General features: G+C 40.9%; 1 protein-coding gene across 2 annotated transcripts in view; it reads left to right on the top strand.

Annotated features, from left to right (window-relative positions):
- Nucleotides 1–7,575: 7,575 nt before the first annotated feature.
- The window catches only part of LOC8042738 (troponin I), a 32,228-nt gene continuing 15,993 nt past the window's right edge, over nucleotides 7,576–23,810 (top strand). Inside the window, exons 1-4 of one of the 2 annotated variants that reach the window (XM_029993156.4) lie at nucleotides 7,576–7,709; nucleotides 19,247–19,297; nucleotides 20,136–20,139; nucleotides 21,449–21,505. In XM_029993156.4, coding sequence (XP_029849016.1) covers nucleotides 19,290–19,297; nucleotides 20,136–20,139; nucleotides 21,449–21,505 — 69 coding nt within the window. In that variant the 5' untranslated portion in view covers nucleotides 7,576–7,709; nucleotides 19,247–19,289. The remainder of the gene's footprint in view (nucleotides 7,710–19,246; nucleotides 19,298–20,135; nucleotides 20,140–21,448; nucleotides 21,506–23,810) is intronic. The other variant, XM_029993155.4, reaches the window with a different exon arrangement.

The raw sequence follows: 23,810 nt of genomic DNA, 5'->3' as shown, positions 1-23,810 counted from the left end.
TTTTTCGCAATGTAACGTAATTTTGAAAAAAATAGCCCTGGTATTTTGTCGGCGTTTGGAGACTGCGTTTACTCGTGGCTTGTTTTCTGCTTTGTGTTCGGTCACTTCAACTCCAAGATTGCAATAGGTTGAGCTGTGTCCCTAGAGATTGAACATTTGTACTCCCGTAAATTTTTCTGGCGCGATATTTTTTTAAAGTTTCAAGAATTCAGTTTAAGTACTGAATATGTGATAGCTAGGAATTTAATTAAAATAGAGTAGACAATACTTTCGACGAACTGCACTTTGAAGGTACTAACATACTACAAAAGTATTTAAAATATATTTCCTTGAGTCGGGGGGTCGCACCTGTCGTTACTCAGGTTCGGTTCGGCTTGGAGTTTACAGCTTTCTTTGTTTTTTTTCCCGGTCCTTTTCGAGTTCCGTGATGGAATCGAAATAACAGTTCGGTTACCGGTTCCAGCAGGCACGAACGGGTTCAAACCGGTTCTCTAATAGAAAGTCCATAATGCAGATGACATTTGTTTACAACATGTCGTGTTCAAACGGCGACATCTGCATAAAATAACTGTTCAGCAGAAGCCGTATTTCGGAATCAAGGAGAGCAAAACAAATTTAATTTTGTTTTCTGATTTCCGCTTTATCTCGCACCCACCATTCTATGCAAATTACGCGGAAACACAGGCGTTCGGAAACTAGAAAAATTTGGTGATGACATGTGAGGTTAATCAGCCTGCACGCACAGTGACACCGTAACGGTAGCACGTACCGTACTCGCAGACCACGCACTCCTTACACCCAAACGCGCTGCTCGAACAATTGAGTTCGAGTGGAGAAAGATCGCGAAGAGCGGACGAAGGATAACTAAAAAAAAAAAAAATGAGAACAACTAAAAAAAAAAAAAGAAAATGAACGTCGTTCTTGAAAAACGCTCAAGACGAAACTATATATGCTAGCAGCGCCTAAGTCTCTGGGGATTACTGCGTACTTAGCGTCCCGGGGACCAGCGCCGCTGTGTCCCGTGCGTCGCGGCTTTTCCTCTCGGCGCCTACAGATTTAGCCACCGCGGAACAAACGCGCAAACAACCGTCGACTTGTTCATTTACTCGTGGAAATGGAGCGTGCTGGTTAAGTTACGGTGTTTGTGGAGAATAACATAGAGGACGAAAACAGGACGACACGTTTCTCCAACTGGCAGCATACATTTATTTTGACGCCCGTCACCGAACGCGACAGTCACCGCGCAGAGTTGGAAGGGTTGAGGAAGTTTCAATTTTAATTTTGAGGTTTATGTTCGTTTCTTTTTCCTTGAAGAATAATGATTAGCTGCAAGAAAAGAAAACACACACAAATGCGAAGAATAGCTTATTTTTTTAGGCATAGTCAGACGACCACGTTTCAACTAACCATGTACCGCGATGGACGCTACCAACTACCCAACGTTACTAAAACACTCAGTTGGGAAACTCCCATAGAGACAGCTTTGAAAAAGTGACCCCAATCTGTCTCCGAGCACCAAGCTAATGACGAACACAACGCCACCATTTCTCCCGCAGCGGCCACCCGAGGAACCGCACGTGACTTCTATTTTGGCTTTAAGAACAGATACAGCGGAAGAGGTTACAGGGGTGCCACCCCCATCTCCCCGGCGGACGCGCCGCGTCGAACTACCGAAGTTAAAATGCACCTAGGTCGGGACGCGCTACCTGAGGCATGGTTGTATAAAAACAATATTAATTGTGCCGCAAAACCCTGCAAACTAAAGATTTTAAAAACAAAACGCGACCCTCTTTTTGCACTAAACTCCAATAAATTTCATACAAAAAGAGTCTTTTCCGTTTGTTTTTACGCAAAAACAGGCTTTCAAAAAGCTCAAGGTGACCACAGTACAGACAAACGATAAAGAGTGGCGCTGTTGTCGCATTTAGCTCGGTCTTAGTGGACGCCAGCGGCCCAGGTTTCGACATCGAGTTTCCCAACTGAGTGTTTTAGTAACGTTGCAGGTACCCGATCCAATCCATAGCCCGTGGCTTGTCACGTAACATCGCACACCCACCCAACCGGAAGGGCACGTGACACACTCCGAGCTATGAGTTGGCTCCGATGCAAGGACGTTTAAACGGACAGGACCCGGCATGACGTCAGCCTGAGGGAAGCCGAAACATGCGTTCAATCCCAGACTGCCTTGCACACCCGTTCCGAGGCCGTGGGGTAGCGCACCGGCGGTTCGTCTGCTTTCTAATCTGCTCCGGCGTGTGCTTCACGAGGCTAGCTTTCGATACGGTCGGCATCCGCTGTGGGCGTCCACGATGCAAATGCGTTGCAGCGTGAGTGTTTATACTTAGTTCCACATTATGTGCGAGCGGAGTCAGAACTGGAAGCGCGAGCCCGTTGTTCTGTACGCTCCTGGCTCGCATGCGCGCTCGTGCGATCTGCTGCTGCTGTTTATTAAAAAATGCGTTGCGCACCGCCAAGTCCTTCACGGTGCGTCGTCTAGAGCGTCTCAATTCTAGTCACTTACTTTCTGCTGGGCAACCAGGCGTTCGTTTATAATAATCTCATCCAATTCCGACCATACCGGTTTAAAAGTCTCCCGTTAAGCGCTGTTTCAAATAACAGTGGGTGCCGCCATTACTTTCGGTGCACACAGTCGCGTTGCCACGGAATCGTCATCGCAACGCGGTTGTTTGCACCAAAATTAATGGCGGCGCCCACTCACTAGGCTTCTCATTGGTCAAGAAATGCTCGTTGCGGCACGTAGCCACGCCTACTTCCGTTACACTTCGCTCCATGCATTGGGGATAGGGACGCCGCCTCCTGCCCATTATAACCTCCTTGCTCCGATGGGTGGTCGTGTCATTTGCAGGGTCCATCGGAAGATGAATCAACGTATAGAAGTGTATAGACCAACACGCGGCGCTGACGTCACTCCGCTGTGGTGGCGCTGTTATTTGCAGGGCGCATGCGCAGATGCTCCACTTCAGGCGAATCTGGGTCCTGAACACACGCAGTGAGCACACCTTGTGCGGAAACTGCGCGTTGGCGTGAGGGCTTGTTGGTAAACGGCGCGCTAGCCTATGCGGAGAGCAAGTCGTCTGTTCCTTGCGCAATAGTTGCGACGACGTCAGAAAGACGCCCAACTCTGACTGGCTCTGATTGAAGGCTAGACTTCAGACGCAGGCTGCCTTGATGTTTACCTACTATCTTGCATTGCGAACCAATCAGAACTCGGCGTTCTGACGTCACCACAACCCCTTGAAAAGAAGCAGACGAACTATCGGGCCGCATACGTCACCGCACCGACTCGCCGTCGCCGAGTTATGCTGCACATAGACGTGAAATGTTTTACTTTGTTTCATCATACTATAGCGGTTTCAAAGTGACTGTCATTTGCTCAGTCCAAAAGTACGCCGCTGACGTTATCGTCACGAATATTCAATTGACTTCGCGCCGCCACCCAGGAGCAAGGCGCGGCTCACATTTTCATACGCCGAATCGTTTTCGAAGAAAACAATTCGGCGTATTAAAATGTAGTACGCCGGGGCACTAGAATAGTACCCTGGCATACTATACGAGGTTACGGATTCGTTCTGGCTCGGATTGCATATCATATGCTTAATTCGAATTGAGATTTGGTTAGGTCAAAAATAACGGTTTTGCTCCGGTTTTGGTTTGATTCGACACCCTGTCTCGAGTAGAGTATCTGAGATGGGCGCAAGTCTGGTCTACAATCATCGACAGCTCGAGAGACGCGTTGCCTATTCTGATCCCTGGGTACGTGATTTGTTCTTCGCCATTCTTTCATGCCTCAACCTCATTGGCTGCGACAAAAAACGACGATTGAGATTCGGCATGCCCTGCGTTTCTTAACGTGTTCGAGACTATATCAAACATGCCAACTTCGCACCGGCATCTGCCGTCTCATTGCCAAGTAAATGATATATCAGAAATCAAGCTCATGCGTGATTCACATAAGACGATTTTTGTTCGCGATTTCGCAGTTTCAACGTCGGACACCGCGGCATCTACCATGTCCCCTCCCCCTCCCCCCGTCCGTCCTTAAGATCAACGTAGCAACTGCTAAATCGCACTAGAATACTACCCCGTAGATCGGGCTTCAGCGCGTGTATATGGCGAATCGCTAACGTATCGTACGTTGCGACAAATCGCGTCTAGATTTCGCCATCTTAACGCCCACTTCGCTTCGCTTCCCAACACTGTAGAGAACACTTCGGAACCGAGTTCTAAAGACGCGGTGCGCGGTACCTCCTCTCCTCCTCCATTTTAGCTCTACTCCCGTCAGCGTCGCTCCTTCAGTATCCTCCGTCCAGAGGAGGGAGAGAAAAGCAAGCCGAATGCTGCGTTCCCCCGTAGAGACAGTCCCCGGAGCCAAAGTTAGCCGCGCCGGTCCTATTTTCGGCGCTTAGCCCCAAGCGGGTCGAAACCCGGTCGAGGGTTTGGGAGAGCAACCGCAGTGGGCCGCTCTCTGACGGTGACTTTTGCCCAGAAACACGATAGGGCGCTGGAAGGGTGGGCGAAGAAGCCGCCCCTAAACTCCGCTCAACCTTAAGCTTACAGTGCGCCGGGAGCTACGCGCTCGCATGGGCCAATCAGACGCCCCCCTTTCTTCGCCAAAACTTTGCGCGGGGGTATGGGCGGGGAGGGGGCGTGATCACGTGGCGAGAGATGGACGTGTGATAGGTCCAAACGAGCATGCAGCTTCCGCCGCGCTGTCAGCTTTGGGGTGAACGAAGTATAGGGTTCGCCCACTTGCTGGAATCCAGACGTGGGCTTCTCACTACTGGGATTTTCCCTCTTCCTCTCCCCGACAAACTGGAATAGTACCCCCCCCCCCCCTCCCCTTAAACTTGCGGACACAGACATTTTATTCTGCGTTTGCGGTTCGCTTTCAGATCTAAGGGACGTCCAGAAGGCTGTTTTCGCATGCTAAATAACTGCTCAATGATTTTTTTTCATATTTGGGGCGGTGTGCGCCCAAAATGTTGTTTGAGATTCGATTGTTACAGCGGAAGATTAGGGCTACGAGTAAACGTAACGAAACAGAACCAGATGAACCAATTAAACTCACTCGAGAGTGCAGGCGAGTTGTTTTAAGACTGCCATGGTTACCCTAAAACATGGGCAATAAGAGACACAAAAAAAGCTTTAAAACTTTAGTTCTATGTATGACGTGCTTGTTTTTTCCTTGCTTCAAGGTTACAATGTAAGAAACTAACGTGCAAATCAGAAAAAAAAAGAAAACCAGCAAAACCAGGACGTATATGCTTAGAACATAACCAGTACACAGTTTCTAGCACTCAAAGGGTAACTCAAGCACCCCGAAGGGTAGGGTATGACTGATTAGGGCAGCGATAGTTGTCACACGAATGATTGGTTCAATCAGGTAATTACGTAAGCTGATGGGATGCTCAGGCTGAACGACGTGATTGGGGCTGGGTGCGTACTGACGGTTTCGAGCGCTCTGTGACAACGGTCGTTTGTACAAAATTACAAACAGGCTGCGGCAGCCTGAGCTCGGAAACTATATTTATCTAGCGCGAAACAGTATCTACGGTCACGACGGATTAAGAAACACAGAGTCAGCTTAATGTGTTTACGCTTTTGTTTCATGATTCCTCTTATGCTATAATTGCAAAATACCACATTATTATTGGCTGCACAGTGCAGCCAATGATATTCTAGGAAATAGCCCCTTCCTTCATTTTCTAAGTTTTCATTGACCATAGGAATTCCCGATGTTCGCGTCGGGTGTGAGAGCGGAGCACCCTAATCTGAAGTGCATATAGCGTCCAGATGTTGGTGCGCCCAATCAACAGGAAAAATGTTTGAATGTTTCCTACGTTCGTCACATATCAGATAACGAGCATTGAGGACACCGCGTTTCATATTGTCCTTTGCTTTAATAAAATTATGTTTGAAGCGAGCCTTCTCGAAGGTAGGAGGCCGAACTTTTTTTTTTTTATAGTACTGTAATATTTTTCAGTAGGTCTGTTGAATTAAAAAGAATATTGGCGGTGTTCGTTGAAGTTGTCTGAATTGCTTTGTAATAGATTAAAAATAGAAATGATGTAAGTTGGGTCAATAATTATACTTGGGTGTCGGGAACGTAACCCATCTCTAGCTTGCTTTGGTGCCTTCTTGACATCCAATAAAATATCACTAAAAACAATTTCAAGATTTTCAACAATTTCAAGCCTTGGTGACCATCAGGTCACCAAGGCTGGTGACCTGATGGATAAACCTGCCGATTACTGAGTTAATGCTTTAATCGCCGATTAAGTGTTTCAACGGTTAATCGGTCAAAATTGTACAAACAAAAAAACAAGTAAAATTTTAACGCTTTCACTACTCAGACGTGGATCAGTAGACCTGTATGAAGGCAAACATTAGCTAAAATTTTGACCTGAAATAAACTGTAGGGGTGAAATTTGAGACTTCAAACAAAAGGAGAAATTTTATACATGTCCCACAAGTGGCACCCGCATAAACTTCTGTTTTGGAGGAAGTGTCCGGTTAGCTCATCTGTGACTACTTTCAACAACCAGGGAAATTCTCTGTTTCCGGAAATATCAACGAACGTTTGGCATATGCAGCTGAAGTAATAACTGGTGAGTCTGGATGTCTTTTGACTGCTCTCAGCCATACATCAAGATTGATTTTAAAATCATCAGTTGTACATTGCGCCGTTTATCACATATCCAACAACCCCCCCCCCCCTACTACAAAAAACTGTTTTTAACAGTGCATTGAAAAAACATTTAGACGTACATGGGAATGAAGGAAAGATATTAATCGACTAGGTAAGTGATTGAATAGTTGCGATAAATCGGGTTAAATTTCTAATCGACGCCCAGCCCTAGTATTTGAGTAAAAAGGCAAATATTTAGAGGCTACCGTAAGACTACGAAAACTAAATTAGAACAATAGTTACCACTTTCTAAAGGACATTGCCTAGCACTACTAGCGCTTACAAGCAAGCACCGTTTTTCTATCTTTGATTAGAATCAAAAGGCTATCATCAAGGCTTCTTGTGTTCCGGGAAATATTTAAGAGAAAAAATTTGGTGCTCGCCCATACCCTCTCGAAGTGATGTGCAAAAATGCGCTAAAGTCGGGTTCGCGTAGTGTTCCTAAGAATTTTGACAATAAGCCCGCCGTTCGGTGGGATAAAACCAGCTTAACTCAAACTCAAAACATAAGATATAAAATAAATATTGAAACTTATAAAAGACAGAGCCCTTCTCATTTGTGCCTGTTTGCCCCACTTTTTAATTCAACGTTACCTATCACCACGAAAAACTCATAGCGACAGCTCTTCAAACACCCAGAGACCCCAGGATTCGAGAGTAAGAAACATACTGGCAGAGACACACACACGCATGCACACGCACATACGTAGGCTCCTCAAAAGCAACAGCACTTGCAGGAAAAAAGTCACCCTCCCTTCATGTGATGTCACATCCGGCCGCGATGACGTCACGAAGCCCCCTGAACAAGGATGGGAAGGTCGTCCCTACCCTCCTCTCCTTTTTTCGGCGTCCTCCTCTCGGGTGTTGCGTTTCGCGTTTTCCGGTCGTGGCCCGGGACGAGCTCGGCGCTTGGAGTTCGGGTCTGGCAGCCGTAGTCCGAGGGTTGCGCCGCATCCGACGAGACCCAGCGTGCCACATCTCCAGGCTCCATCGCAATCAGGTAAAGAAGCAGCAATCTCTACACGTTTGGCTTAACTTGCATTGAGGCCCTAACGCAAAATACATAAGTGGAAAAGTTTTTTTTTTGTTTTGTTCAGAATCTAATGTACAAAAAATAATCCTCTCTTGTCTGTACTTCCATTGCGACGTGCCTCGGCCAATATAAAGTTTGAAGTGGCTCTTATTTGTTCTTTTGTTGCCAAAAAGCATGAGATAAATTTTATGCTGAATAACGCCTCAGAATCACCCATATGCCAACATTTTATTCTTCGAGCAAAACTAATAGCTTAACCGACGCACTCGGTTATCCCTGCTTGGCCAAGTAGACAGGCATCATTGCTTTAAATAAAAGCGAAAAAAAAAACAAAAAAAACTTGAAGTTCGGGATTGGGTTAAGTTTAAATTAATCTCATCAAAGAAAGGAACAAACAAACCAAAAAAAAGGACAACGGTATCCTGCACTGATTGGAGTCGACTACTAGATATTTACATTTGAACGGGTATTTGCCATAAGCAAATAGGATGAGCGAAGAACGATAAAAACATGTAAAATAGTTAATGTGTACATTTGTGAATATATACAGCATGAAACTTCACGAGAAACAGTTTTTAAGGAAATTTTCTTAAACCTTAAACTATTTCACGGAGTGCATTATTGTCTTTATATAGCATCGATGATCTTATAAAATTGTCCCAGAAAAAAAAGTATGTTATACACTATAAAAAAATGGAGTAGTAATACACTTTTGGCCACATATACTACACCCAAAACTTCAGTTCGACGTTCAGCGTGCTGACGTTGATCTGACGGTACCAACTTTCACGAGCTGCTTGATAAGCGAGTGGTACAACTTACTAAAAAAGCTAATGTCCCTGTTAGTGATTACAACAAAATGATCGGGGTTTTCTTGTCCCTGCTGCAAAACCTCACTGCTTTGTCCTCTCGTCTTTTCTACGCACTTCACATGTTTAATAAGTTATTTCGCACCGTTATAGATCCTCTTCCGAAATCTGGGCCCGTCACTTCGACGTCAGGGTGGTGTACTTCGAACTGAAGTGTTGGGGTGGAGTATATGTGGCAAAGGGTGTAAGACTACACCCTTTTTTAGAGTGTACGGCACTCCTACCGTCACTTTAGAAGACCATATGAGTAGAATGGTACAAATAAACTATCCTTAAGCGAAATTTATGAGGAAACATCGAATACGTTTTAAGGTTTCTATTTACAGTAGCCCGGCATCAACGTCTCAACTCGTTTGTTTATTAATCGGTGTCACAAACCTTGAGACACTTCTCGTAACTTTGTTCACGCAGTTATGAAGGACGCGAAACTTCACAACTAGCAAAAGGCACAACGCAGTTTGTTGATGATGTTCGAGTGAACAGCGCTGGGAAAAACTTCTTAGACATAGTTTCTCACCTGATATGTATTTTTTTAAATCTATTTATACCTTGGCTACCTTAATGTGAGCGTTGCAATACATGGGCTACATTCCCACGAACGCTTCACTTTCCAATTCAAGACAAATTTCTATCAGAGTTCTCGGCGACATTCCTTTGGTCAGTCTCGGATAAAGATACTACCAAACGTTTGTCGCGCAGACTGGCGAGCACTCTAATAGGCACAAGATCAACTTGATCCGCTTTTTGCTCCTCATTAAGCGTTTTGGTAGAGCATTTCCAACCCTCGAGCGTTGCGTCAATACCCGTAGTTATTAGCAGCGTAAGAAACGTGGGGAGAGTAATGGGCATTATATTATCTCTTCGTAACCAATTAGGAGTCTAGAAGTTTTTCCGCAACACAAGGGACAATCACTAGAGAGTGGACACGGACAAGCGCAAAAACTTCTAGACTCCTTCATGTGCGCTTGTCCGTGTCCCTTGTGATTGTACCTTGTGTCGCGCAAAAAAACTTCTGGACTGCACATGAACCGACTAGGCTAACAACAAGTTTTAAGTAACCAATTAGATTGTGGCCTTGGACGACACAAACAACTAATAACGAAGCTAGTAGCGTGAAAACAAGATTCCGCGTCCTGCGTTTCTTAATCGTCAATGACTCTCGTCGTGTTAGATGGCATCTCCTAGCACGATATGTAGTAACAAATTATGCGTTGCAACATCACTATGATTTCACGAAGTTTTATACTCTATGTTTACGTTAATTTTAGTTATAGGAAAACAGAAAGTGTACTAACATTTCCATCTAGGTAAAAAAAAGAAAACAGCACAGCTGATTCATTGAAAATAATACGAGACAGTTACTTTTCTCTTCATCAGTGTGGTATACGACAAGTCGGTAAATCGAAAATAGACCTTTCATTGAGAGGATCTAGTGTTAAAGTTGGTCCACACACTTGCGTGAGCCCGACCAAGTGGGGTTGCTACGGCAACAACTGCGTCGGCCAAAAAAAAAAAAAAAAGACGGGGTTAAATTGGTTTTGTTGGAGCCGACGAAGCTGTTGCCAAAGCAACCCGTAAAAGGATTAACGCCACAAGCCGTGGAAGTTCGCACGCGGTCGGACTCGGGGCAGTGCGTGAACCAGCATTTCCTCTCCCGTAAGCATGTTTTACAAAATTTTGTAATCGTGCATGAATACTTTTATAGGTTCATGGCTATATTGTCCTTTTGCCGTACTTTAGGTGTTAGTTTTCAAATCAAACAGGACATCATGTAATGCAACGACACTGCGTTCTGCGCTTTATTTGCTGAAACTCTGACATTGAAAGCGGACCCTGCAGCGATTTATTAGGATTTGATATCTAGCATTTGTGCAATATCAAATACATCGTGAGTTTAGATTTAGTTCATACGTTGCATACTTAGGAGTTTGTAAGCCTTGACAGCTCTGGAGATTTCTTAGGATGAAGGATTTGGCGAGTTGGCTATTCATAATTATAATTTACAGCCGCACAAGGACAGTTCACATTCAACACGCACAGCAGTCAAAAATGAACACTCATTCTGCGCTGACTACCAACTCAGAGTTGTATTTGGTTTTCTTCTACATAGTTTGCAGATCTACTACGCTTCGCTATTTTCTTTTTTGTTGCTAGGTGAATCAACTGTTTCTTAGATAAAATACTCGAAAGGTTGCTAACACAATGGACCTTTTCCACATACCGACAGCATCAGGCGGCGGCTGCACAAACTAAAAATCGAGGAAGTGACCTACCTGCGCTACCACTCGATAATGGGAGCTACGCTACCAGTTTCTTCGCTCTCTGAGCTGCGGCGCGTGCCCAAAGCGACTTTAAAGAGGGGCATCCGTGGCGTCCACCCAAACGTCGTGTTTTTCTTTCCGACCACTTTCTTTTTTTTGTGTAATAAAATTATATATATGCTGCAATTACGTGTTCACTCGCTGATCCACAGCCTCCTTCCGAATTCCCTCTATTTTTCGTGCCGACTTCCGCCGCTTGGCATCGCGCGCTCGCGTGTGAGCAGAACGCTTTTCGGAAAAGGTCTATTATCGTCCTGCTTCACAATGCTTTCAGCCTCAGTAACTGCACTGTTATCATAACGAACTTGATCTGCTCACGAGAAAAATTAAGGCTGACAACATTGCGAAGCTGGTTGAAAATTGTTAGCAACCCTTTTATCAGCCTATTTGTGAAAGAAATTATTTACCTCGCAACAAAGGGATAACGACGCCGTGTGGGAGGTGTGCAAACGGCGTAGTAGAGGAAGACCAAATACAACACTGAGTTGATAATCAGCGCTAAATAAGTGACTCATTTTACTCGTTTGCGTGTTTCAGTGTGAATTGTTCTTGTGAGTGGTGAATTATAAGCTCAGGAGGGTTGAAATTTATTCCGGGGTAAAGTGTATGAAGCTAGTATGTGTAAATAACTCTTGACATCCTGAATATTAAAAAGGTCTTAGTTTTTATCTTCTATACTAGAGCTGAGGTCAAATATTGATTGCTTTTTACGAGGTCTAATGACTGCCGGTGATATAGTGCTTGTGACTGATAACCTTATAAATCTGCATTAATGAACAGACATCTGGAGTGCAGGACATATAGACTGTTAAAATTCGATAGAAAAAAATGTCAGTCGTAAATTTTAATGATGGCGGCGATAAATATTTTGCGAAAGTTACGATATCGAACCTTTTTTTTCGTTAACGAAATATAGCTCTTTATAAAGGCAGCAATCCAAATCTAAATGTTATGACTCGTCAGTAATGAAAATGCCTCTTTTGTCCTCGGCGCATCCACCAAAGACACGCTAGCGAGATAGTGACGACATGATTGAAACGACGATATCATTAAAACGACGCAATTGTGCGCACGGCTTGCGACACTATCTTTGAGTGCAATGTATATATCGGGCGATGAAACGCGAAGATGTATTGATCAATACTAGAAAAAGCTATTCCCTTTTTGCAATTCTTTAAAATAAGTTGAAATCTAATATTGATTGCCGTCAATACGGCAATTCCAACATTACTCCTAAACCCAATTATTTAAACGTTAGAAGTGATTTTAGTTAATTAGTCAGTTTAACATGACGATTATCTCCTTATCTAATGTTCGCCGTGCCTTATAGATATAAGGTGAAAACAGAACTCGTGTAATTCCCATCCCCATAAAAATATTCATATGTTCGAATTAAAATTAACAACCCTTTTAACTGTCGTATTAGTTTAAGGGTGGATAAATATATACCTTCCCAATATTCAATAATACATATCAAAAGTCATTGGGTCTTAAGTAATGCATACGAGCTCGCCTGCTTTGAAATATATAGTTTTATTGAAGCAGAAATTTTTGTTGGTTGAACAAAATTCACAGAAATAAATAGTTTGAATGTTGCACACAGACATAAAAGTATATTTGTGTGATTTAAGATACAATTTAATTGTAAATAAGCACATCCGGATCTGCGATTTTAATTCTACTTCACAGAGATTTTCTTATCCGTGCATTTTATAAATCGAGATTTCATTAGCTTTTTTGAAAGCCCATTGCGTTTATATAGCTTAGGAAGGCACTCGAGTGTATCTCTGTTCAGTATATATTGCTTATTTTATAAATCACTCCCTCGAATGAAAAACAATTTGCCTATTTAAAAATATGCCCTCGACGACGTCCAAATCAGAGTATCAGAATATAGGCAATTTAGCTTACCGCACACGAAGCCTGCAATGTCTTCATCACATCTAAGGCGGATACCTTGACACATTATACCAGACAATGCAATACTTTTGTTATTCATAATATTCTTAATTGCATTTCTGATACCACCGGATTGTTTAATTTTAATCCTTGAAGACGAAATGTGCAAATAGGTGGAGTACACAGGTGGGATGTATTTTGAACGAGTGTTACTTTTTTGGGGAGTGCTCGAAGAACGTTGTTCCAGGCGATCCAAACATTTCCGAAAGAAACTAAGAAACTAATGTTTGTACTTCTTTCACACTCGATAATTGTTGGCGAGTTTCACCTTTCTGGTACATGAGTCATTCTAGAATAAATTTATGAATAATTCCTGTGAATAAAAATAATCCACATAACACAAGAGGTTCGCAATTGATGAAGCGCAAATGATAAGACTCTGGCTTGCGCCACTTCGCAACTGTTTTAATTTGAACAGTTAACCTTTACTGCAGATAAGAACCTTTAAAGTTGGGACTGTTAGTTGTGATACATCTAAAAATGTGATCCGGACGACGGAATCACCTCTTGGCTACGGAGTGCACATTTCCGCCTTTATGATGGACGGAAAAAGTGTACGAAAATACTTTTAATGAGCTTTAAAGATAATTGAAGTCAATTCCGATGCAACACTGGTTCGATCCTTCCCTGTACACAACTTCATATTTCTCCTTCGTGCCCTCGTTCATACTTTTCTTCTAGAAAGTAGTTCACTCACAATTATTTTTTTTTCTCAATTCATGCCAACAATAAGATAATCTGCATGGTTACCTCTACCTTGTCATTTTTTTAAATTTAACTCCTGTGGGTTTATTGAATCGGTCATTGTTAAAACAATGCAACACGAAGTGCTTCTGAACTTGGCGACAACTAGTAATTACTCATCAATTAGAAAACCTTGAAAAATACAGAGCCACGGAAAGCAGGGTCACCACTAGTGTCTAACGACAGAGGTGCTGCATAAAAAAAAGTAATATTTTGGGAACCAACATTGCAAAAGTAGTCAAAGAAGGTTGACAAAACTCACACAAGGTCAAATCGTATTTGAACAAATATTCTGTCTCTCATAACACTACATTGAATTGATTGGTAACAATGAAGACCACCGTTACATGTCCGATTACTTCAACTGGAACTTAGATTATACTATATTTTATGCGTACTGCTTTCGGTTCAAGACTAATGTGTTTGTTTTTAATTGTATTTTAGTTTTATCACCTTTGATTTCTTCTCAATGCTACACACAAAAATGATAGGACTGCAAAAATATCAAGCTTTGTTCTTCTGTCCTCTTTTTGAGCCCATTGTGTCTGGGTTCTAGGTTTTTTATCAATCATGTCCAAAAGTGGCTCGACTTCATGTTAACAGTTCATTTAGATTTTCAACCTTAGTAGCGTTAAAAATGAATAACAGGATTGGTGTCTGAGCGTCGCGACGACTATTAATTGCTCGCGGATTGCAAAGCGTACAAAAACACAACTAAGTTAGAATTATTTCTGCATGATATAGAATTGATTAACTTAGTAGCGGTTCTGGTAAAATAAAAAAAAAGAATAGGTTGGAAAGCGAAGCAGAGGGTTATTATTTCATTAGAGCTTTCATTTGGTATTCATTGACTGACCTAGCCAGCAATCTTAAAGCGACGTGATTACAAGCCTTGTTCACGCAATGATCGTAACTCAACTATTTCCATACATTGCCATCAAAACTGCATCACCTCACTGGATGTTCACCCACTGCCCCTCAGCACTGATAATCAGTAATCAATCATTGAACACTCCGGACGCACCGAACAGACAACAGCAGGAATGAGAAATCTGACTCCGCGTTTTTTCCCCATTCCCGGCGCTTACTCGGCGCTTACTCGACAACCTCTCTGAAGTTTCTAGAAACAGTTGACGCAGACTCTATCGTGTTGCGGCACAAGAAACAACTTAAACTTTTATTGGCTGAATTAAATTTGCACGATACGAACCTGGATTTGAAATGGCGATCCTACAATGCTTCCAAAGCAGATTCGTGGCGCTCGCTCGAACACGAATTCGCAGCCTACACTTTTTCATAGAAGCTTCTAGGAAGAAGCCAACGCCTCGTGTAAATAGCAAGGCCATAGCGATGGATTTTCTACGTCATCCATCAGAGATCAGCGACGGATTGGGTAAGCGTTCGGATGAGGCTGATGTTCACGCTGCTTGAGCTAGAATCTCAGCCGAAAGACGAAGCATCAATTTTATCCAATATCTGCTTTATGGTCGCAGTGGTAAAAAATCTACCACTGCGGGCTGTTTTTTCTAGGGCGTGTTGCCCACTTCATGCAAAGGCTGTCTGAGAAAAAAGAGAATTGAATTAGAATTAAAGAAGGCAGGCAACTCCTCGAATAACTCCCGCCGATAGTTAAAGCTAAGTAAAAATTCTCGGATTTAAAAATTCGTTTTTCGCTTGACTCTTCGCATGGAGTGAACATGAGAAAAGACATGCAGATTATCGGAGTGCAGATTTAATTTTTTGTTTCTGTGGGAGGTATTTTGTTTTATATTTCAATTTATCCAATTCTTTTATTTAAGTTAGGGTAGGGTGACTGGGTTTTAAAGTGCGTTGCGCAAAAGTAGACGCGCAGGCCATTTACACAATATACTCCGACAAAAATTCGATGAGAGCGTGGTAACGTCCATAAATGAATCTTTTAATTGCTTCATTGTCACTCGTGCTTTATCATTGTACGCTATACCTTAATAGTCATATGTACAGTGCAGGTGCGAAATATCATCAGTGCACTCTCGGAATGCAAACCATCCTTTGTGCTGTGCTCACTCTGTCTTCACGCCAATATAAGCTTCATAGATTTTTATCTTCCCCAGTTTTGTGCGATGAAGGTCAAGTACTTTATTGCGTGGCAAAGCCCCTCGGTAATAAAATTGGCATGAACGTCTCGTCTTTTGCCTATTTTAAGGTTACAGGAATTCTCATGCGGATGTGAGCTTTGTCAGCTATGAATCTCATACTTTAAAATGTCACTTCGTGAAATTCCGATAAATTATGTACAGTAGAATCTCGTTAATTCAAACTTTCTTAATTCAAAATCGCAGATAATTCAAACTAACTCGCAGGTCCCGTCCTATGTGCTTCCTGGAAGAAAACTCACGGTAATTCAAACTTTGCATTATTCAAACCATGTCCTGGTCCCCCCGGGTTTAAATGAACGAGATTCCACTGTATTTAAGTACAGCGCTCATAAACTTCGATCACTAAGAGTATACCGGCTCCATATTTTTATAAAGGAAAAAACGTACTTATGATGCTTATAATAGCTTATCAATCATACTGGGGTGTTCTTTACTCGGTGAAACAATCTCTCACCGAGATAATATCAATCTGAAATTTCTATTTATAGAAGGATTTTGTTCTGCTAGCAATCTGATGAATGCCATTGTTAGTTTTCAATCCGCGTGCCCTCCAGCTCGTGCTTGTTTGGAATATTTTATTTTATAATTTTTCGAAAGCGATCAATATACCAAGAATTCGCACAATTTAAAAAAACCTGATTGCCTTTGCGGCACAAGCAGGGTTTATATGCGCGCTCAGTGAAAGTACACAAAAGCAATAATTAAAAAACACTAGGAACGATATACTAAAAGTATTGATATTTATTTTTCTGCCCAAAACAACCATGAAATTTTATTTTGTGTTGATGCTCGTGGAAACAAAACCAGTCAAGAAAATAGTTAAATACACATAATAAAAAAAAAAAACTGATCTAGAGAGGACAATGCTGTAATGTCGCAAGCTCGCCCAACTGATGGCAGTGTGCAGAAAATTGCAGACGTATTTAGAGTATGTTGCGGTGTAATCTAGATATTCATCTGGTCTACACTTTGTTTAATTAAATCATTTTTATTATTGCGTCAACGTACTAATTATTTTTCGCTTTCGAAAAATATTGCTTGCGAGACAAAACGTGCATGACTCTTACAGCTGAAAGGAGAATGAGACATACATTTTATCGCTTGCATGAAAAAAAGATAGCAGGTCTTTTTTTTTCGCCTCAAGCCAGTCCAGCAAAACGTGTCTACGAATGTTAGTGCCCAAGCTGGCCGCACCATATTTAGAGCGGAGAGCGGCGTTCTCCGACTCGGAGAACCGCTGTATTTTTAGCCACGGAGGCACGGGCAGCTAGCACTCTTACGCATACGCTTCGGTCTACACACAGAAAGCTGTAAAACGCAAAAGCACCGTCAACCCCGTATTAAAAAACAAAAACAGACGCCGCATTTTTGTGGCGTTGTTACCATGTCTGTTTCAAAAAAAAAAGAAAGATTAACAACACAATTATACGTTTTTATTGCGGAACGTTTAGACAATTGAATTTTAAACTTTCGATTATTTTCCGAAGTATATGGGTTAGTGGAACTCTGTCACAAGCTTGAACACAAAATTAAAAAAAAAATGCGTTGTATGTCGTTCTTATATGTCTACATGTTTAGTGGCGACACTTGCTCCTGCGAAAGTGGCCACAACCATCTATCTAACACTAACTATCATAGTCGAAGAAGGGACGTTTGAATGATGATCTCACGACTTAGTCTGAGGTGTTTATTAGAACTATAGTGTCGCACGGCGAAGAGGATTTGCTGCGTGTGTAAGCTGTAACAAACTATTTTTGAAGACCCGTTCCTCTCAAAAAATAACTTCTATATAAATCAGCTCTATCACAAACGTTCTTGGCTCGTTTTATAACAAAGATGACAACAGCCTTCAATCAACGGTTAAAGTAATTTATTTTACGTGTTTATGACCATGAATGGTCAAAACGTAAGCGGCACTTTGCATTTTGTTAGTCGCGTTTTTTATTCTTTTAGATGCTTCTATATATAATAACGTATAAAGGAAAAATAATGCGCCGTCTCTTTTGGGCTATTTTAATTTTAATTTTTCTTTTTTAGAAATAAACATTTAATTATAAATTTATTTCGTACTAAAAACTTGAAAAACCAGATCGAAGAAGAGGCCCAACATAAAATTTGATTCTGTTCTAAAAGATCAGGTTTCAATTGTTGTGCTTAACGGAGACATTTTAATATGCTACGTTTTAAGTAGACAAGTCTGTAGCGGACTCACAACTGAAATAGCACGTACTTAAAATTCCAACACGAAAAAATACAAGGCTAGCTTGCACCTGGCGGCGCTTCACGCTCGTGGCCACTCTCAAGCCCGAGCGACAGGAGTGGTATATTAAAAGAGTTCAGTCACACATTGAAATTAACCAAAAAATAGGAGGGTAAATGAGGGGTGTTTCCTCGAACAAGTATCCACCGGTCAACCAAAGATGATGAGTAATAAACTCCACAGGTGATGGTGTGCAAAACCAATGTAACGTAACTAATTTTTACTCAAATAATGCAAGCGTTAAGATGGTTGCTGTAGATGCATTACACACAAAACTAAAACTCTATTATTGCCATTGGAACAACGTTAAGATCTGACCGAAGGCGTCATTGTGGCAAATCCCAAATAAACTGGTATTAAGTGCTACATTTAAGACGCAGGGTAAGAATATCTTATCACTATTCACTGCTATTTTCAATCTAAAAATAAAATAACCTTAGAATAGAGCCTACATGTTTAAATAAGAGCGGTTCCATGCACAGAACAATGTGCACTGCATGATCTTACTGTTACGAGGTATACCTTCTAGCCACACCTACCGAGGGACATCTGCACAGTTCCGATGTTACGTGCAATATCCAGTGGCAGTTAAAAGCTTCACTAACCAAAGCCACATGCTTTTCAAAAGGTTATGTTCCCCTAAAGATCTGACTTGTCTGACGTTGCATGCAACTTCCAGCAACTAGTCTCGATGTTTAAAATCCTATGATCTAAACTTCTGAATTGCTTTGCGTAGCTCATTTGGGCTATGTCATCTGGCAGGCTGTTGGAAAACGAATTCATACATTTACGTCCAAATCAGTTCAAACCACGTTTCATTGATTGCCACGGCAATATTTCAATGGTGCCGCAAACGTTATTATAACTGACAACAATCTTGTTGAGGGTAAGCAAAAATAACGACCCCCTGAGACCAACTTACAGCAAGAATCAAGCTATACGAATAATTAATTCGAACTTCAAAACAATTTGCAGCGCTACAAAAAAGAAACAAAAAAAAAACACGCTAAGAATCTCTTCAACCGCCAAACGGCAATCCTCCCGCTAGCTAAATTATAAAACCGCTAAATTTAGCTGAAAATTTGTGAATTGGCAACACATGACGGTTTCTCGTTTCATGTTATTTGTGCATTTCTTTCTTTTAATCCTTTTCAGTGTTGTCATCCGTTGTTGAAAGAGATGACTCAAAGATTTGTTTCATTTCTTATTTCAGATTTAAGCAACTCTAATAAACCTTCCAGAAAGCAAGCGGCAACATGGGAGAGTGAGTGATTCTTCAATATTGTTTTCAGCTCATCGTTGGTCGGAACCCTATTTTTTATGTAAAAACAAAAACGCTTCTCGGGAAATTGATTTCAAAGAATCATTCCTTTTGGTTATAAATTCTAAAGTAATACGTTGTTGAATACGAATGAATACGGAGTAAATTAAACATATTGTATACGTAAAATTAAATATATAAATCAACCTTTTTTTTCATACACATCCTATAATCGATATATTAATTTGCGACGAAATAATGTGAAATAATATGCTGTTTTCATTGAAACTAAGGTAGAGTTTTGTGCCACTGAGCACGATTTGTTGTTGTATATATAGAGAATCAAAAGACGAGGGCATGACTTCAGTTTCTAGAACTCAGACATTGAGTTGAAGCTTTCACATAACCTGCCTATGACTTTGGCGTAAGATATTTAAAGTTATTAAATACTAAAACTAGGTCCCTTACTTCCCTTGTGCAATATCTAAAATACTTTCATTGCTAGATTAAGCACACAAGCCCATGTATACTTCCCGTTTGTACGGTGGTATCAAGAATTTCAAAGGTCGATTTTCTTCTCTTATTCTTAAGCAGTATGTTATTAAAATTCCCATTGTACGCTAGACGGCGCTGGTCGGTGCTGTGCTTATTTAGCTTACATTACGGATAAAATGTTTTCTGCTCTTCCCGTCAATTGAAGTGTGTTGTTATTTGATACAAAAAATCGCAAATTTACACTACAAATACCTCAGTACCTGTAGTGTAAATCAACTAAAATTACTGTTCTCTTTTTTCCCAATTTGCTTGGTTGCTTTCTTATGCCACATTACGTTTTGATCAGCGAGGTGAGGTTGACTTAAATATAGATACTTTTTGAAATCTCTGAAGCCGAAAGAGAACCTTGACAAGAAACCAAGAGTATAGTGTGCAAAACTGTAGATGTCATCTCCTGTTTTAGAGTTGTTCCAGTCTATAAATGCCTAAATCCACAAAAATGCAAAAATGTCTAATGTGTGTGTGTGTGCAATTTGTAAACGTCAATAGATACTAAACGTATAACGTCAGAACGATTTCAGTTACGAAGAATGCTAATGAGTATAGTTGCTCTAGAAAGAAATTTTACTTGTAACTTTGGCCAGAGTATCATTTTAATCAAAGTAAAATCTTACTGTAAAAATCAGAAGCACTGACACACAAAAAAAATTTGCACACATCTGAATTGAAAGGATATCATCGGCCCTAATTAACAAATTCATCAGCGAAACGAAAAAAAACACACAACAACGGAAACTTCGAAACACCATGTATTTAGCATTAAGTTCTAGTCCTCTATTTAAAGCAAGAGCAATGTTAACTTTTTGTATTGGATATTTAGTGCTCGTCTTATACTCACTTTGTCAGAAAATATATTGTGTAATCATTGAAAGATAGTGTCAAGATGACATTGCAGCTTTTCACAATATAACAATATCTGCCAATAAATAAAGTTAAATATGTGGCGTAAGATTGCGGACTAAGTAGCCCCAACAGGTTCCTGCTGGTCGCTGCCATGGTTTCCTGGTAAGATTAGAATCCTAGAAGTAGTGTAGACGCATGAAATGTAGTGAACCTTAGTGGTCTGAACTACATGTCTTCCGACGTTGCTATGGTAAGTATATTCTATACACTTAAAATCATAAACATAAAATAAAAAGCGACACGGCAACACGTTTTCTCACAACCTACAAATCCACGTTTATTTGTAACATATGAAACAGTATTTTTAGTAACCAAACTGCCGATTTAAACACATACTTCAATATGCAGCTGCTTATCATTCCAAAAATCACTGTAAATTAACAAGCATCAGAAGCACGCTAAAATATCTTAGAATTTTTGTTTTTCTTTTTACTCTGTACATCGATTATTCTTTTGCAGTTAAGCTTGGTGATGCCACTTAAGTTTTTAGTGTTCTCCGAACCGCTTAAAAGAGGCTGTGTTGCGGTGTTGTTGGTGTTTATTATTTTCTAGTTTTATTTTTTAGCCGCTGTAGTTTTTGACATGCGGGCTTGAACAGTTTTAACCACAAGTCTTTCTCAGATCAAAGAAAAAAAACACACATTATTCTGAACTGATCGAGTGCACGACTAATTTGATAATTTGTCTCCGTCTCAGTCGGAAACCGAACGCAGAAGGAGGGAAGCCGAAGAAGCCCACAGGCGGCTGAAGGAAGTATGTCATCCACAGTGTTTCCCAAATACATCACTTTCTGTCAGGACTTATACAAACACAATAATTTACGCTACTAGTGAACACCCTCGAGTAATTTTTTTATACTTAAATTTGTTACAAAAATGCGGAGTGAACGTCCACCTCAGTGAAAAAAGAGAGAAAATATATTGAGGCGCATTGTTTCGCCTACGATGTATTATGATGTAGGGTGCCCGGTTAGCTGCAATGTCGTGTGGTGCGCGGCACAAACAGTTAAATAAATTACTGTTGATAGAATAAAGGTAAAAGACAAGTAAAAAAAAAGCCATTCACGTGTCATCTGAAAGGCAGTGTACGGTAGACAATAATGGTCAAATATAAAATGGACATGTGCGTTCTTCGTAAATAAAAATGAATGTAATATAACATATGTTTTTTTGTTATGAAATATTGGTCATATGAACTTCTTTTTAATAGGCTGATTTAATCCAGTTTTACTGTACGAGAATCACTTTAGAAAACCAGAATTGTATAACTCTGTATATTGCAGCTGATCGTTAGTGACATGGCCTTGTAAGTGGTGGTCCTGGAAGAACTTTTGGACGTATCTCGTTGCTGCGGGAAGATTGCTTTTCAATTCGATAAAACATTAGGGAATCCTATAGTTGTTCTGATGTTTGATAAGAAGAGTAATATTTTTATATTTTTCATTTGTATCTTTTTTGTGTCGCTAAATATGATATTACAATTTTTTTCCTCAAGCTCAACACGAATTCGATTTGACAATGTTCGAAACAAGTTTTAACAATCCCCTACAGGTATTTTCGCCTCATATGTGATTAGTCGAATGTCTTTATTGCTTAGGTAAAAGCTAGGCATCGGTGTTATCTACTTTTTGAAATAGAAAATTAAGTGGCATTGAGCGTAAAATTATACTTTACTCGGAATTTGCGCGACTAGTAAATGGGAACAGAGTGTGTTGGCCTTCGTGAACAAGAACAATAAGAATATGACGCATTCTGCGTGAGGAAAATAACAAAAATTAAAAAGGGTTCTTTCATAAATTTATTCAACAATGTAGTAACTCAATTGTTGTGTGTTGTCTTTCTCCTGTTTTGTGGTTAGTATACACTAGGCATGAGATCATGGCGTCATTCCAGCGAACGAGCTTTCGATAAAATGTTAGGCACTTAAATATATCAATTTACAGACAATTTGAACATGTGGCCTTAATCAACAAAATACTTAATGCTGCAATATGGCCTTAAGCTATTATACCGGCAAAAAGTGCTCTATGTGGGCCATATCCCAAAGGATGCAGCTAGTTAGGGATATTACTGCGCCTTAACTACAAGGGATGGAGTGCCAGTCGCATTTGAGGAATAGTTTTTTGTGGAGACGCATCGGGCTATGGTAGTTCACATCACCTGACGCTAACACTTCTCCTTCAATACTTTTGGGGTCCAACAGTGGCGCATTACTTAATCATAGACGGATCATTCACCTCCGAAGCTGATCTCAAAGTGGTTCTCACTGAAAAAAAGGAGTTCGTTTTACTTGTCTAGAATGTAATACTGTGCACTTCAAGCAAAGCGGCTCAAGGTTCTACTGGCTTCTGCAACACTGCTTCTGAGCTACGCACTGTGCCCGCTGTTCAATGCTAAGCCCTCTGCGGTCAAGGTGACCCCCAGCTGCATGCCTGATTGCTTGCTTCCTTTTGCATCTCTTTGGTCGCGAGTTTCGCCATTTATTTATCGACAACTTTTGCATTCCTTGGTTTGCATGCCTTACTTGCAATTACAAACGAAAATGCAATTATAATTTCTGATTCGCTTTTATTCCTTGGTTCTTAGTTCTAGCAAGGTTCTCATTCGGTTTCTTTATTGTTTTATTGCTGCTTCTGCTTTTTATGATTCTATTTTATTTTTTGTTTGACTTTTCTTGTTTTGTTCGGTCATCCTGCTGCGTTTTGTTTTTTGCGGCTGCTGCACCAGCTCTCCTGAAGAGTGAATAGCTTGCCTGTGGAAGCGCCCGGGCCAAATCGCTTTGCTTATGAACCACATTATTTTTATTTTCACACCAAAACGACTCCTCTTTCTCCCAGATGCTTTTGCTGAACCAAATATGGTGATCTGTCAAAGTGCTTGAACTATTTGCTTCGCACAATTATGCTAGTCTTATGTTATTGCACTGCTTTGCTGAAGAAGAATGCGCAACGTTCTCCTTTCCAGATGCTTGCAGTTTTGAGTGTATCGATAATCCAGAACTTATTGGCAATTCGAAAGCATTCTATTCTTCGATCAAGCAATGACTGCAGCAATATGCC

This window comes from Ixodes scapularis, unplaced genomic scaffold (genome assembly GCF_016920785.2).
Source record: "Ixodes scapularis isolate PalLabHiFi unplaced genomic scaffold, ASM1692078v2 PGA_scaffold7__128_contigs__length_106722199, whole genome shotgun sequence".
Taxonomy (NCBI): domain Eukaryota; kingdom Metazoa; phylum Arthropoda; class Arachnida; order Ixodida; family Ixodidae; genus Ixodes; species Ixodes scapularis.
The sequence above is the reverse complement of the archived record's forward strand: the minus strand, read 5'-3'. Positions and strand labels throughout refer to the sequence as shown.